The sequence below is a fragment of the Manis javanica genome, chromosome 2, assembly GCF_040802235.1.
Source record: "Manis javanica isolate MJ-LG chromosome 2, MJ_LKY, whole genome shotgun sequence".
Lineage (NCBI taxonomy): Eukaryota > Metazoa > Chordata > Mammalia > Pholidota > Manidae > Manis > Manis javanica.
The window spans coordinates 42,482,688-42,498,854 of NC_133157.1; the positions used below are offsets into that span (position 1 = coordinate 42,482,688).

Genomic DNA, 16,167 nt, shown 5'->3' on the forward strand with positions numbered 1-16,167 from the left:
TATCTTCAAAATGGCCATCCTGCCCAAAGCAATGTACAGATTTGATGCAATCCCTATCAAATTACCAACAGCATTCTTCACTGAACTGGATCAAATAGTTCAAAAATTCATATGGAACCACCAAATATCCCAAATAGCCAAAGCAATCCTGAGAAGGAAGAATAAAGTGGGGGGGATCTCACTCCCCAACTTCAAGCTCTACTACAAAGCCACAGTAATCAAGAGAACTTGGTACTGGCACAAGAACAGAGCCACAGATCAGTGGAACAGAATAGAGACTCCAAACATTAACCCAAATATATATGGTCAATTAATATACGATAAAGGAGCCATGGACATACAATGGGGAAATGACAGTCTCTTCAACAGATGGTGCTGGCAAAACTGGACAGCTGCATGTAAGAGAATGAAACTGGATCACTGTCTGACCCCATACACTAAAGTAAATTTGAAATGGATCAAAGACCTGAATGTAAGTCATGAAACCATAAAACTTTTAGAAAAAAACAGGCAAAAATCTCATGGACATAAACATGAGTGACTTCTTTATGAACATATCTCCCTGGGCAAGGGAAACAAAAGCATAAATGAACAGGTGGGACTATATCAAGCTGAAAAGCTTCTGTACAGCAAAGGACACCATCAATAGAACAAAAAGGTATCCTACAGTATAGGAGAATATATTCATAAATGACAGATCCGATAAATGGTAGACATTCAAAATATATAAAGAGCTCACACATCTCAACAAACAAAAAACAAATAATCAAGTTAAAAAATGGGCACAAGAGCTGAATAGACAGTTCTCTAAAGAAGAAATTCAGATGGCCAACAGACGCATGAAAAGATGCTCCACATCGCTTGTCATCAGAGAAATGTAAATTAAAACCACAATGAGATATCAACTCACACCAGTAAGGATCGCCACCATCCAAAAGACAAACAACAACAAATGTTGGTGAGGTTGTGGAGAAAGGGGAACCCTCCTACACTACTGGTGGGAATGTAAATTAGTTCAACCATTGTGGAAAGCAGTATGGAGGTTCTTCAGAATGCTTAAAATAGAAATACCCTTTGACCCAGGAATTCCACTTCTAGGAATTTACCCTAAGAATGCAGCAGCCCAGTTTGAAAAAGACAGATGCACCCCTATGTTTATCGCTGCACTATTTACAATAGCCAAGAAATGGAAGCAACCTAAGTGTCCATCAGTAGATGAATGGATAAAGAAGATGTGGTACATATACACAATGGAATATTATTCAGCCATAAGAAGAAAACAAACCATTTGCAACAACATGGATGGAGCTAGAGGGTATTATGCTCAGTGAAATAAGCCAGGCAGAGAAAGACAAGTACCAAATGATTTCACTCATATGTGGAGTATAAGAGCAAAGAAAAACTGAAGGAACAAAACAGCAGCAGAATCACAGAACCCATGAATAGACTAACAGTTACCAAAGGGAAAGGGACTGGGGAGGATGGGTGGGAAGGAAGGGATAAGGGGGGGGAAAGTGGGCATTACAATTTGCATGTATAATGTGGAGGGGGTATGGGGCGGGCTCTACAACACAGAGGAGACAAGTAGTGATTTTTCAGCATCTTACTACACTGATGGACAGTGACTGTGAAGGGGTGTGTTGGGGGGACTTGGTTGGAGGGAAGCCTAGTAAACATAATGTTCGTCATCAATAAGCAATAATTCAGTCTTCTTTGTATATTGAGAAACTACAGCAGAGTATGTATACCATTTGAAATCTCAGATGCCAGAAGATAAATCACTTTGAAATTGAATAGATTATTTTGTATAACCTGGGGAAAATATTGATAGGAAAATACTTCCAAAATACGTTTGGGAAAATCTCCAGGAAAATTATCCAAGTTTCAGCTTATTAACTGATAGCACTAATAATAACATTTATATATACACTTTTTAAATTGCATGCTATTCTGAGTCATACACACACAATCCATTTATTTACTCTTCATAGTGACTCTAAAAAGTACACAGGTACTATTATTATTTTCATTTTAAAGATAATGCATTGAATCTAGACATTCTCTTTGCAGAATCTCTACTGTTAAACAAAACCATTTTGTCTTTACAAATTCTATTTTACTTGACATTCCTAAAGAATAAAGGCTTCTAACCTAGGCCTTAGAACTCTGAGTACAAAAAAATAACCTAAAGACAAAATCGGAGTGTTATGTTTTATATTTTTACTACTCTTGAAAAAAGCATATAAATTATGAGGTAAGTTACTATGATATCATTTAGAGTTTAGGACAGTAATACAATGATCCTATAGCTTTTTATATATATTTCTATAATGATACACACATTTATCACATTGAGGCAGTTAGATATTTAGATGTCTGTAACATGCTGTATTAATCACCATATGATAATCGGTTTTACAATCTAATAAATCTTTGTGAAGACACTGTACTTTAAAAATGAAGGAATAATTTGTAATGAGTAATAATGCCCAAAAATCCTTCTTGGGAAATATGTAACTGTACTTTGCCAACTGTACTCCTCAACCTGGTCTGTGAATGGAGAGGTCCAGAATATTAGCCCCACCTTGTGGATCAAGGCAGTACTTAAAAAACAGAGAACTATCAAAGTGTTTCTTATTTTAACTGACAAAAACTAAAGAAATTTGTAACAAAACTACCATTGGTGAGGAAGCATTTTCATATACTGCTGTTGCTCATATCAAATGGTACATTTTTGGAGACAAATTTGCAAAAACAATAAAAACTGTTAACGTAAGTAACCTTCTATTCAAAATTCATTACTAGAAATTTATACTATAGAAATATTTAAATTAAGAAACATGTATATAACAAGGTTATTTACTGCAGCACTGCTCTTAGGAGTGAAAAATTAGAAACGACCTAATGTCAATGTTGATACAGCAAACAGTATTTAAGAACAATAACAATGATGACAACAGCTAATAGCAAGTGCTTAATATCAGGCAGGCACTATTCTTAGTTTGGCAGTAAAGCCCTGTCAGTGAACACCATGCTGTATCATTCTTAGAATGAAGTATACATACATCCTCATTTGGAAGAATGCACATTAGACCCAATTAAATGAAAAGACTCAAATTCAGAACTACATAGTATTACTCCATTTAAAAATATATATGCTTATCGATGTATAGAAAAAAGCCTAAAGGACTACAAACATCAAACTGTGAACAGTGATCACACCTGAAGACTGGGATGAGTGTGAGGAGAAAGGAGATGACTTTTTACTTTACACAGTATTGCTTGAATTTTTCACATTAGTATATACCAGATTCATATATAAAAAGCACACAATTTTAAAAAATAACTTAATCAGAGTCTTTAAAATAACTTTAACTAGTTTAAGGGAAGTTTTTCAAAAGCAGGAAGAGGTAACTTCCTATATGCTGAGGCCAATGCACAGTTAATAAAAGCACATATGAATAGTCATTAGAGTATGGGAGAAAATATTTGTAAACCATCTATCTGATAAGGGGTTAATATCCAAAATACATAAATGCTTCAACACCAAAAATGCAAATAAACTGATTAAAAAAATGGACAGAGGACCTAAACAGGCATTTTTCCAAAGAAGAAATACAGATGGCCAACAGGCATGTGAAAAGATGCTCCACATCACTAATTATCAAGGAAATACAAGTCAAAACAACGAGGTATCACCTCACACCAGTTAGAATGGACACTATCCAAAAGACAAGAAATGACAAGTGATGGCGAAAATGTGAAGAAATGGGAACCCTTCTATGGTATTTGTAGGAATATAAATTGGTGCAGCCACTGTAAAAAGCAGTATGGAGGTTCTTCAAAAAAACCATTTAACTCAGTAATTCCACTTCTAGGAATTTACCTGAAGAAAACAAAATCCCTGATTCAAAAAGATATATGCATGCCTTTGTTTATCACTTCATTATTTACAGTAGCCAAGATATGGAAGCAATCAAAGTGTTCATCAATAGATGAACAGATAAAGAAGATGTGGTACTTATACACAATGGAATATTATTCAGCTATGAATAAAATCCTGCCATTTGCAACAACATGGATGGATCTAGGGCATATTATGCTCAGTGAAATAAGCCAGGTGGAAAAAGACAAATATTGTATGATTTCACTTATTTGTGAAATATAAAAACAAAACAAACAGAATGAACAAAGTAGCAGTAGACTCAGAGACAGACACTGAGAAGTGACTAGAGAAGACACTAAGACACATAGAAATTAATATGGATTATATGGTTACTACGGGGGAGGTGTTGGGGTGATAAAGGAACCCAAAAATTCTCAATCATATTATGAGTTGGTCACAGGGATGGTAGTACAGCATGGTGAATATAGTCAATGATTCTGTTATATCTTCTTACATTGGCAGATAGTAACTGCACTAGTGGGGTTGAAGATTTACTAATACGGGTAAGTGTTGAACCCGTAGTGTTGTATATTTGAAACCAATATAAGATTGTGTATCAACGATACTTCAATTTAAAAAATTATATTGCAAACAAAATAAATTCTTGTCATTATATAACCATTTTTATTTCAAGATTTTAGTCAGGTTATATAGTATAATAATAATCTTTATTATAGTAGTTTAGTATTTTAGTAAAGTTAGTGATGTCATAAAGAATTAAATTAAAAATCCCAGGTAAACAGTCCCCGAGACCTAGGTTAATAGTGTATTGATACTGCTATGTATCTGTTACTATTCATTATAAAATACCAGAAAAATTACCTTGGTGTTCTTCTAAATCCATGTCAAGTTGTCTAATTTCTTCATTGAAGCGATTTATTTTTTCTTTTATATCTGATAACCTGTTGAAATATTATTGAATGATATTCACCAAAAATATTTAATGATATTACGAAATCTTAAATCTTTTCTGTTTTCAGAGTCAATATCTGCAAGTAATATGCCTTATTCTGAGGATAGCACTATAAATTTATAGAGAAAAAATATTTTCTAGATATTTTTTCATGACTTATATTTGGAGTACAAATATACTCTGAGAATGTAGAATGACTTCCACAGTGAACCCTTCCCCAGCCTTCTGCTGAGCTTGACTTTTGATATTAGGAAAGTGAAAAATCTTAAGCAATCTTCTATTTGTAAGTTTGTACAAACTGAACTAGGTTGGCAAATTAGTCTCAAAAATTAGAAAATAAGAAAATTTACCACTGATAGACGATTATATGAGTTAAAATTTCAACAAAAAGCAGTTGTACTTATTATTATGAAGCTACAGTAATCAGGATAGTGTTGGTCTGGTATAAGGATAGACATACAGCAATGGAAAAGAACTAAGAGTCCACACATAAGACCCTCTATCTACACAACTGATTTTTGACAAAGATGTCAGAACAATTAAATGGAGAAAGAATATTAAGTAATATTTGTTGAAAGAATATTTTCACAAATGTTGCTTGGACAGCTGGAGATACACAAGCAAAAAAATTAAATTAGAATCTTACCTCATATTACATACAAAAGTTTAACTGAAAATAGATCACAGATCTAAATGTAAAAAATAAACTATAAAACTTACAATAAAACAAGGCATAAATCCTTACGACCTTGGATTAGTCACTGGTTTCTTAGATATGACATCAAAAGCATAAGCAACAAAAGATGCAATAGGTAAACTAAACATTATCAAAATTTAAAACTTTTGTGCTTGAAGGATACTATCAAGAAAATTAAAAGACAACCCAAAGAATGGGAGAAAAATTTTGCAAATCATTTATCTGATAAGAAACCTGTATCTCGAATATATGAAGAACCCTTATAATTCAATAATAAAAAAATAACCCAATTTAAAAATGGGCAAAAGGATAGGTATTTGTCCAAAGACATATACATTGCCAATAAATAAGCACAGTATAAGAAGCTCAACATCATTGGGAAATAGAAATAAAAACCATTATGAGATACCACTTCATACCTGGAAGGATGGCTCTGATCAAAAAAGATATATACTTACATGCATTGGTGAGGATATAGAGAAACTGGAACCCTCATACACTGCTGGTAGAAATGTAAAAGAGTGCAACTACTTGGAAAATAGTCTAGCAGTTCCTCAAAAAGTAAAATATAGAGCTACTATATGACCCAGCAATTCCACTCCTAGGTATATACCCCCAAAAAGTGAAAATATGTCCATCTAAAAACTTGTATGTAAATGTCACAGCAGCATGATTTAATATAGCCAAAAAAATGTAAACAATCCAAATGTCCATCAGTTGATGAATGGATAAATAAATATGGTACCCCAAACAGTATAATATTATTTGGCAATAAAAAAGATGAAATACTGATACATGCTACAACACAGATGAACTTTGAAAACATTATGCTAAGTGAAAGAATCCAGCTATATAGGATCATATATTGTATGATTCTATTTATATGAAATATCCAGAAGAGGTCAATCTACACAGACATATAATAAGTGGTTGCCTAGGGCTGGGAGTTGGGGATGAGATGGGTGATAGAAGTGGTGTGGGGGTCTTATGAGGATGACTGAACAGTTCTAAAACTGACTGAGGTGTAGTTGCACAACTTCGTGAATATACTAAAAACCTCTAAATTGAACACTTGAAATATGTGAATTGTATGGCATATATTATATCTTAATAAGCTGTTTTTAAAAATCAATTATACTATGCAATGGCTCTTAACTAAATATTCAAAGAAATATTTAAAGCTATAAGACTGAAAGTTATTCACATATTAACATTGTGGACTATAGGAAAAAATGACTATAACCATATGCTCCTATTGCACACTTAGAATGTAATCTAAAGGTTGAGAAATGGATATAAAATGTCCTGGTATAAATGTACTTACTGTCGCTCCATGCTGGCTATTTCCTGATTATCTTCTTTAACCTATAAAGGTAAAAAAAGAAAACAGCATTTAAATACTCCTTGTAGGCTATCTTAAAAAGAATTTCCTTATAAGGCATGTTGTACTAAAATGTCAAATATAACCTCTTTCTTGAAACTTATTTTTAAAATTTAGCCTTTCGAGTTAAAAAGAGCATCATTAAGGAACTAGTGGTGACTAATATATCCATACCTATGCACAAGGCACCATGAGGATAACACAACTTCAGTCCTGGATCAGTTTATGTAAACATCTAGGACTTCTGAGACTGTCTCCCCATCCACCCCAATATACACACACACAAGGTAGGTTTGTCAGATTTAGCAATCTCTGTTACATCTGAATTTCAGATAAATAATGAATAATTTTTAGAGTATATACATATATACCATGCACTATTTGGAATATATTATCATCCTTACATAAATACTTATTCTAAAAGATTATTCACTGCTTATTTAAAATTTAAATTGAACTAATTGTTCTGTATTTGATCCAGCAATCCTATCTCAAGATCACTCTCTCCAATGATCCATTTCCAAGGTACTTCAGAGTCTAGATTTTAATACTTTTGGAGAAGGATTCTAAAATTTAAATAGCTCATGAGTTGATCCCTAAGGTTCTTCCAAAGCCAGTTGGGTTCAATGCAAAGGAGTCCCATTTGTAGGTTCCTGACTGGACCTGTTTATAAATAAATAAGCAATTCTCCTTAAGGGTCCTATAGTTAGGATGTCTCAGGATAAACAGGTTAACTCTAACTTAGGGATAAATTGAAGTCAGCTTGTAGTAGTGAGAAAGCTCCTGAATATACATGACAGGACCTTGTAACATTGTGATTTCACAGAACATTTCAATTCCATTCACTGTGTGGAGGCACTGATAGCAGCAACCACAAAAATGCATTAGCCTTGGGGCCTTCATTTTCTAAACATGCAGTCCAAAAGAAATAACAGAACGTATATTCAATAAGATGATCTAATTATTTACTGGACAATAAAAAAAGACTTTCATGTTTTCCTTATAAGGATACAAAACATGAAAAAAGGCCAGAATTTGTATGAAGACTATATAAAATTACGATTTTGGTCAAATAACAGTTTATGTGAGAAATGACTTTTACCTAGATTTTCTTGCTCAAGTACTTCATATTAATTTAGGTGAAGCTCATTTTTCACTGCTTAAGAAAATAAACTTATTAACTTTCTGTTCAATTCACATGCCTTAAATAAAACAAATCAATATATTTACCAAATCCTGACATATTAAAATAAGTATATATTTTTTTCCTACCTGCTTAAGCAATCTTTCTCTATCTTCCATTGGAGATCCCATGCTTTTGTCTTCTGCAATCATTTGATCTCGATGGGACTCCAATTCATAAAGTTTTTCATGCAGCAATACAGCTTCCTGTTTCATCTGGGAGTGTGCTATTTCCTGTAGGCAACAAAAAAAGGAAAAATTTAATTAGTATTTTATCAAATACTATTCACAAATAGATTTCAGTTTATAAGAATAAGGACAGATTTAAATCACCAGTACCTTTAAATAAAGATATCAAATATCTACAGTACTCAATAATGCTACAAAGCATATTTCTAAACTGCAAGAATAAAAATAAATCCCTGTGTATTTTCATAAGCTATTTTCAACCTAAGATTCATAAGAAGGTGGCAGCATTACTTTATTTTCTAAATATAAAATTTGAACAGACAAGGACATCCCTAACAATGGGAAGATAGCAAAGAAAATGTCATAATATCAGTACTTTAGTACTTTAACCACAATATCCAATTCAAAGTCCAAAGAACTGATCTCTAGATGGAAGATATTTTCCCCTGAAGAGGTCATATGTACATACTTTTCCACAGTCTTATGGGTTGAACTATATCTCTTCAAAAGATTACTCAGCCCCAAAAAAGAATGATGTCTTGTCATTTGTGAGAACATGGATGGACCTAGGAGGTATTATGCAAAGTGAAATAAATCAAGGATACAAATATCATATGATTTCACTTGTACATGGAATCTTAAAAAAAAAAAACCAATCAAACAAACAAACAAAATATAAAAATTGATGGTTACATAGGGGATAAGATGAGGGGATGGGTAATCAAGTGAAGGGGATAAAGTGGTTCACAAAATTCTTTTCTGGGGCTGAGTAATCTTTTGAGGAGATACAGGTCAAACCAAAACATTGTAGAAAAGCACGTACATTCAGGTTCAAGCTTCCAATTATAAAATAAGTAAGTCAAGGAGATAAAAAGTATAGCATAGACATATACATAATAGAATACTATTCAGCCATAAGAAAGAAACAAACCCTACCATTTGCAACAACATGGACTGAGCTAGAGGGTATTATGCTCAGTGAAATAAGTCAGGCAGAGAAAGACAAATACCAAATGATATCCCTCATTTGTGGAGTATAACAACGAAGCAAAATTGAAGGAATAAACATAAGCTCCAAGAAGGGACTAGTGGTTATCAAAGGGGAGGGGTGGAGGGGGGAGGGTGGGGAGGGGGGGGAAATGGGATTGAGGGGTATTATGATTAGTACACATGGTGTGGAGGGGATCATGGGGAAGACAGTGTAGCACAGAGAAGACAAGTAGTGACTCCGTAGCATCTTACTACACTGACAGACAGTGACTGCAATGGGGTATAGGGGGGACTCGATAATATGGGTGAATGTAGTAATCACATTGTTTTTCACATGAAACCTTCATAAGAGTGCATATCAATGATACTGTAATATAAAAGAAATATATAAAGCTGGAAGAAAATTGTTGCATTATTTAAGGGCTTTAATCACATATAAAGGTAAATGGATAATAAAAGATAATTACAGGACAAAAAAAGTACAGTATAGGTTATATAGTAAACAATATTGTAATATCTTTGTATGGTGACAGATGGTAACTACACTTACCATGGTGAGTGCTTTGTAACATAAATAATTGTTAAACCATTATGTTGTACTCCTGAAACTAATATATTGTATGTCAACTATACTTCCATTAAAAAAAAATCTTCAGGCAGAGCCAAGATGGCTGCGTGAGTAGAGCAGTGGAAATCTCCTCCCAAAAACACATAGAGCTATGAAAATATAACAAAGAAAAATCTTCCTAAAATAGAGACCACAGGACACAGGACAATATCCAGACCACATCCACACCTGCAAGAACCCAGCGCCTTGCGAAGGGGGTAAGATACAAGCCCCGGGCGGGCAGGACCCAAGCGCCCTTCCCCCCGGCTCCCAGCGGGTGGAAAGAAACCGGAGTGGTTTTTTTTTTTTTTTTTGGCGAGTGCTTTTTGGAAGCCTTAAAGGGACAGGGACCCCGTTGCTAGGGAGGCAGGGTGGCGGGACAGGTGAGCGGGTGCCTGGGTCCGGCACTTGAGGAAGAAGGAAATCGCGCGTTTTTCCCCTTTTTTTTTCTCTTTTTGGCGAGTGCTTTTTCGAAGCCTTAAAGGGACAGGGACCCCAGTGCTAGGGAGGCAGGGCGGGGGGACTGGTGAGCGGGTGCCTGGGACTGGCGCCTGAGGACAAAGAATATCCCGCGATTTTCCCTGCGGGACCAGTGGGCGGGTGCCTGAGACCGGCACTTGAGGATGGAGGAAATCGCGCATTTTTCCCCTTTTTTTTCCTCTTTTTGGCGAGTGCTTTTTGGAAGCCTTAAGGGGACAGGGACCCCAGTGCTAGGGAGGAAGGGCGGTGGGACTGGTGAGAGGGTGCCTGGGACCGGCGCCTGAGGACAAAGAATATCCCGCGTTTTTCCCTGCGGGACCGGTGGGCGGGTGCCTGAGACCGGCACCTGAGGACGGAGGAAATCGCGTGTGTTTCCCCTTTTTTTTTTTTCTTTTTGGAGAGTGCTTTTTGAAAGCCTTAAAGGGACAGGGACCCTGGTGCTAGGGAGGCAGGGCGGCGGGACTGGTGAGTGGGTGCCTGGGACCAGCGCCTGAGGACAAAGAATATTGCGCGTTTTTCCCTGCGGGACCAGTGGGCGGGTGCTTCTTCGAAGCCTTGAAGGGACAGGGACCCTGGTGCTAGGGAGGCAGGGCAGCAGGATCAGTGAGCGGGTGCCTGGGACGGGCGCCTGAGAACAAAAAAAAAATCATGTGTTTTTTCCTTTTTTTTCTGTTCCCTCTTTCATTGTGGCTGTTGTTGTTTTGGTTTGGAGAGTGCTTTTTGGAAGTCTTAAAGGGGCAGGACAGGTCACTTAGACCAGAGGCAGGGAATCTGGGATCTCTGGGCACACTAACCCCATGGGCAGCAGGGAGCACAGCGGCCCCTTATGGAGATAAATAGCCTCCCAGCCACTCCCCCTCCAACGGGGCTCCACCACTTTGGAGTAGCAGCCCGAGCCAGGCCACGCCCACAGCTACAGCGGAGATAAACCCCATAGCAACTGGGCAGGAAGCAGAAGCCTTGTCTGCACACAGCTGCCCAGCACAAGCCACTAGAGGTCGCTATTCTCCCAGGTGAGGAAAGCCACAAACCAACAAGAAGGGAAGCTCTTCCAGTAGTCACTTGTAACAGCTCTGCACACTATCTCTATCACCATGAAAAGACAAAACTACAGGCAGACAAAGATCACAGAGACAACACCTGAGAAGGAGACAGACCTAACCAGTCCTCCTGAAAAAGAATTCAAAATAAAAATCATGAACATGCTGACAGAGATGCAGAGAAATATGCAAGAGCAATGGGATGAGATGCAGAGAAAAATGCAAGAGCAGAGGGATGAAGTCCGGAGGGAGATCACAGATGTCAGGAAGGAGATCACAGAAGTGAAACAATCCCTGGAAAGGTTTATAAGCAGAATGGATAAGATGCAAGAGGCCATTGAAGGAATAGAAGCCAGAGAACAGGAACGTATAGAAGCTGACATAGAGAGAGATAAAAGGATCTCCAAGAATGAAACAACACTAAGAGAACTATGTGACCAATCCAAAAGGAGTAATATTCGTATTATACGGATACCAGAAGAAGAAGAAAGAGGAAAAGGGATAGAAAGTCTCTTTGAAGAAATAATTGCTGAAAACTTCCCCAAACTGGGGGAGGAAATAATTGAACAGACCATGGAATTACACAGAACCCCCAACAGAAAGGATCCAAGGAGAACAACACCAAGACACATAGTAATTAAAATGGCAAGGATCAAGGACAAGAAAAGAGTTTTAAAGGCAGCTAGAGAGAAAAAGGTCACCTATAAAGGAAAACCCATCAGGCTAACATCAGACTTCTCGACAGAAACACTACAGGCCAGAAGAGAATGGCATGATATACTTAATGCAATGAAACAGAAGGGTCTTGAACCAAGGATACTGTATCCAGCACGACTATCATTTAAATATGATCGCGGGATTAAACAATTTCCAGACAAGCAAAAGCTGAGGAAATTTGCTTCCCACAAACCACCTCTACAGGGCATCTTACAGGGACTGCTCTAAATGGGAGCACCCCTAAAAAGAGCACAGAACAAAACACACAACATATGAAGAATGGAGGAGGAGGAATAAGAAGAGAGAGAAGAAAAGAATCTCCAGACAGTGTATATAACAGCTCAATAAGCGAGCTAAGTTAGGCAGTAAGATACTAAAGCCTGCAATGGCAATAAGTACATATCTCTCAATAGTCACACTAAATGTAAATGGACTTAATGCACCAATCAAAAGACACAGAGTAATAGAATGGATAAAAAAGCAAGACCCATCTATATGCTGCTTAAAAGAAACTCACCTTAAACCCAAAGATAAGCATAGACTAAAAGTCAAGGGATGGAAAAACATATTTCAGGCAAACAACAGTGAGAAGAAAGCAGGAGTTGCAGTACTAATATCAGACAAAATAGACTTCAAAACAAAGAAAGTAACAAGAGATAAAGAAGGACACTACATAATGATAAAGGGCTCAGTCCAACAAGAGGATATAACCATTCTAAATATATATGCACCCAATACAGGAGCACCAGCATATGTGAAGCAAATACTAACAGAACTAAAGAGGGAAACAGACTGCAATGCATTCATTTTAGGAGACTTCAACACACCACTCACCCCGAAGGATAGATCCACTGGGCAGAAAATAAGTAAGGACACAGAGGCACTGAACAACACCCTAGAACAGATGGACCTAATAGACATTTATAGAACTCTACATCCAAAAGCAACAGGATATACTTTCTTCTCAAGTGCACATGGAACATTCTCCAAAATAGACCACATACCAGCTCACAAAAAGAGCCTCAGTAAACTCCAAAATATTGAAATTCTACCAACCAATTTTTCAGACCACAAAGGTATAAAAGTAGAAATAAATTCTACAAAGAAAACAAAAAGGGTCACAAACACATGGAGGCTTAACAACATGCTACTAAATAATCAATGGATCAATGAACAAATCAAAATAGAGATCAAGGAATATATAGTAACAAATGACAACAACACTAAGCCCCAACTTCTGTGGGACGCAGTGAAAGCAGTCTTAAGAGGAAAGTATATAGCAATCCAGGCACACTTGAAGAAGGAAGAACAATCCCAAATGAATAGTCGAACATCACAATTATCAAAACTGGAAAAAGAACAACAAATGAAGCCTAAGGTCAGCAGAAGGAGGGACATAATAAAGATAAGAGAAGAAATAAACAAAATTGAGAAGAATAAAACAATAGCAAAAATCAACGAAACCAAGAGCTGGTTCTTTGAGAAAATAAACAAAATAGATAAGCCTCTAGCAAAACTTATTAAGAGAAAAAGAGAATCAACACAAATCAACATAATCAGAAATGAGAATGGAAAAATCATGACAGACTCCACAGAAATACAAAGAATTATTAAAGACTACTATGAAAACCTATATGCCAACAAGCTGGAAAACGTAGAAGAAATGGACAACTTCCTAGAAAAATACAACCTCCCAAGACTGACCAAGGAAGAAACACAAAAGTTAAATAAACCAATTACAAGCAAAGAAATTGAAACGGTAATCAAAAAGCTACCCAAGAACAAAACCCCGGGGCTGGACGGATTTACCTCGGAATTTTATCAGACACACAGAGAAGACATAATACCCATTCTCCTTAAAGTGTTCCAAAAAACAGAAGAAGAGGGAATACTCCCAAACTCATTCTATGAAGCCAACATCACCCTAATACCAAAACCAGGCAAAGACCCCACCAAAATAGAAAATTACAGACCAATATCCCTGATGAATGTAGATGCAAAAATACTCAATAAAATATTAGCAAACAGAATTCAACAGTATATCAAAAGGATCATACACCATGACCAAGCGGGATTCATCCCAGGGATGCAAGGATGGTACAACATTCAAAAATCCATCAACATCATCCACCACATCAACAAAAAGAAAGACAAAAACCACATGATCATCTCCATAGATGCTGAAAAAGCATTGGACAAAATTCAACATTCATTCATGATAAAAACTCTCATCAAAATGGGAATAGAGGGCACGTACCTCAACATAATAAAGGCCATATATGATAAACCCACAGCCAGCATTATACTGAACAGCGAGAAGCTGAAAGCATTTCCTCTGAGATCAGGAACCAGACAGGGATGCCCACTCTCCCCACTGTTATTTAACATAGTACTGGAGGTCCTAGCCACGGCAATCAGACAAAACAAAGAAATACAAGGAATCCAGATTGGTAAAGAAGAAGTTAAACTGTCACTATTTGCAGATGATATGATACTTTACATAAAAAACCCTAAAGACTCCACTCCAAAACTACTAGAACTGATATCAGAATACAGCAAAGTTGCAGGATACAAAATTAACACACAGAAATCTGTAGCTTTCCTATACACTAACAATGAATCAATAGAAAGAGAAATCAGGAAAACAATTCCATTCACCATTGCATCAAAAAGAATAAAATACCTAGGAATAAAACTAACCAAAGAAGTGAAAGACTTATACTCTGAAAAATATAAGTCACTCTTAAGAGAAATTAAAGGGGACACTAATAAATGGAAACTCATCCCATGCTCATGGCTAGGAAGAATTAATATCGTCAAAATGGCCATCCTGCCCAAAGCAATATACAGATTTGATGCAATCCCTCTCAAATTACCAGCAACATTCTTCAATGAATTGGAACAAATAATTCAAAAATTCATATGGAAACACCAAAGACCCCGAATAGCCAAAGCAATCCTGAAAAAGAAGAATAAAGTAGGGGGGATCTCACTCCCCAACTTCAAGCTCTACTACAAAGCCATAGTAATCAAGACAATTTACTGGCACAAGAACAGAGCCACAGACCAGTGGAACAGATTAGAGACTCCAGACATTAACCCAAACATATATGGTCAATTAATATTTGATAAAGGAGCCATGGACATACAATGGGGAAATGACAGTCTCTTCAACAGATGGTGCTGGCAAAACTGGACAGCTACATGTAGGAGAATGAAACTCGACCATTGTCTAACCCCATATACAAAGGTAAACTCAAAATGGATCAAAGACCTAAATGTAAGTCATGAAACCATTAAACTCTTGGAAACAAACATAGGCAAAAACCTCTTAGACATAAAGATGAGTGACCTCTTCTTGAACGTATCTCCCCGGGCAAGGAAAACAACAGCAAAAATGAGCAAGTGGGACTACATTAAGCTGAAAAGCTTCTGTACAGCGAAAGACACCATCAATAGAACAAAAACAAACCCTACAGTATGGGAGAATATATTTGAAAATGACACATCCGAAAAAGGCTTGACGTCCAGAATATATAAAGAGCTCACATGCCTCAACAAACAAAAAACAAATAACCCAATTAAAAAATGGGCAGAGGAACTGAACAGACAGTTCTCTAAAAAAGAAATACAGATGGCCAAGAGACACATGAAAAGATGCTCCACATCGCTAATTATCAGAGAAATGCAAATTAAAACTACAATGAGGTATCACCTCACACCAGTAAGGATAGCTGCCATCCAAAAGACAAACAACAACAAATGTTGGCGAGGCTGTGAAGAAAGGGGAACCCTCCTACACTGCTGGTGGGAATGTAAATTAGTTCAACCATTGTGGAAAGCAGTACGGAGGTTCATCAAAATGCTCAAAACAGACCTACCATTTGAACCAGGAATTCCACTCCTAGGAATTTACCCTAAGAACGCAGCAATCAAGTTTGAGAAAGACAGATGCACCCCTATGTTTATCGCAGCACTATTTACAATAGCCAAGTATTGGAAGCAACCTAAATGTCCATCAGTAG

General features: G+C 36.7%; 1 protein-coding gene across 1 annotated transcript in view; it reads right to left on the bottom strand.

The window, feature by feature from the left end:
- Nucleotides 1–16,167, bottom strand: part of IFT74 (intraflagellar transport 74) — a 105,375-nt gene that overhangs the window by 41,179 nt on the left and 48,029 nt on the right. The window contains exons 11-13 of the mRNA XM_073228414.1: nucleotides 8,210–8,353; nucleotides 6,881–6,921; nucleotides 4,769–4,848 (exon numbers count right to left, since the gene is read on the bottom strand). Coding sequence (XP_073084515.1) covers nucleotides 4,769–4,848; nucleotides 6,881–6,921; nucleotides 8,210–8,353 — 265 coding nt within the window. The remainder of the gene's footprint in view (nucleotides 1–4,768; nucleotides 4,849–6,880; nucleotides 6,922–8,209; nucleotides 8,354–16,167) is intronic.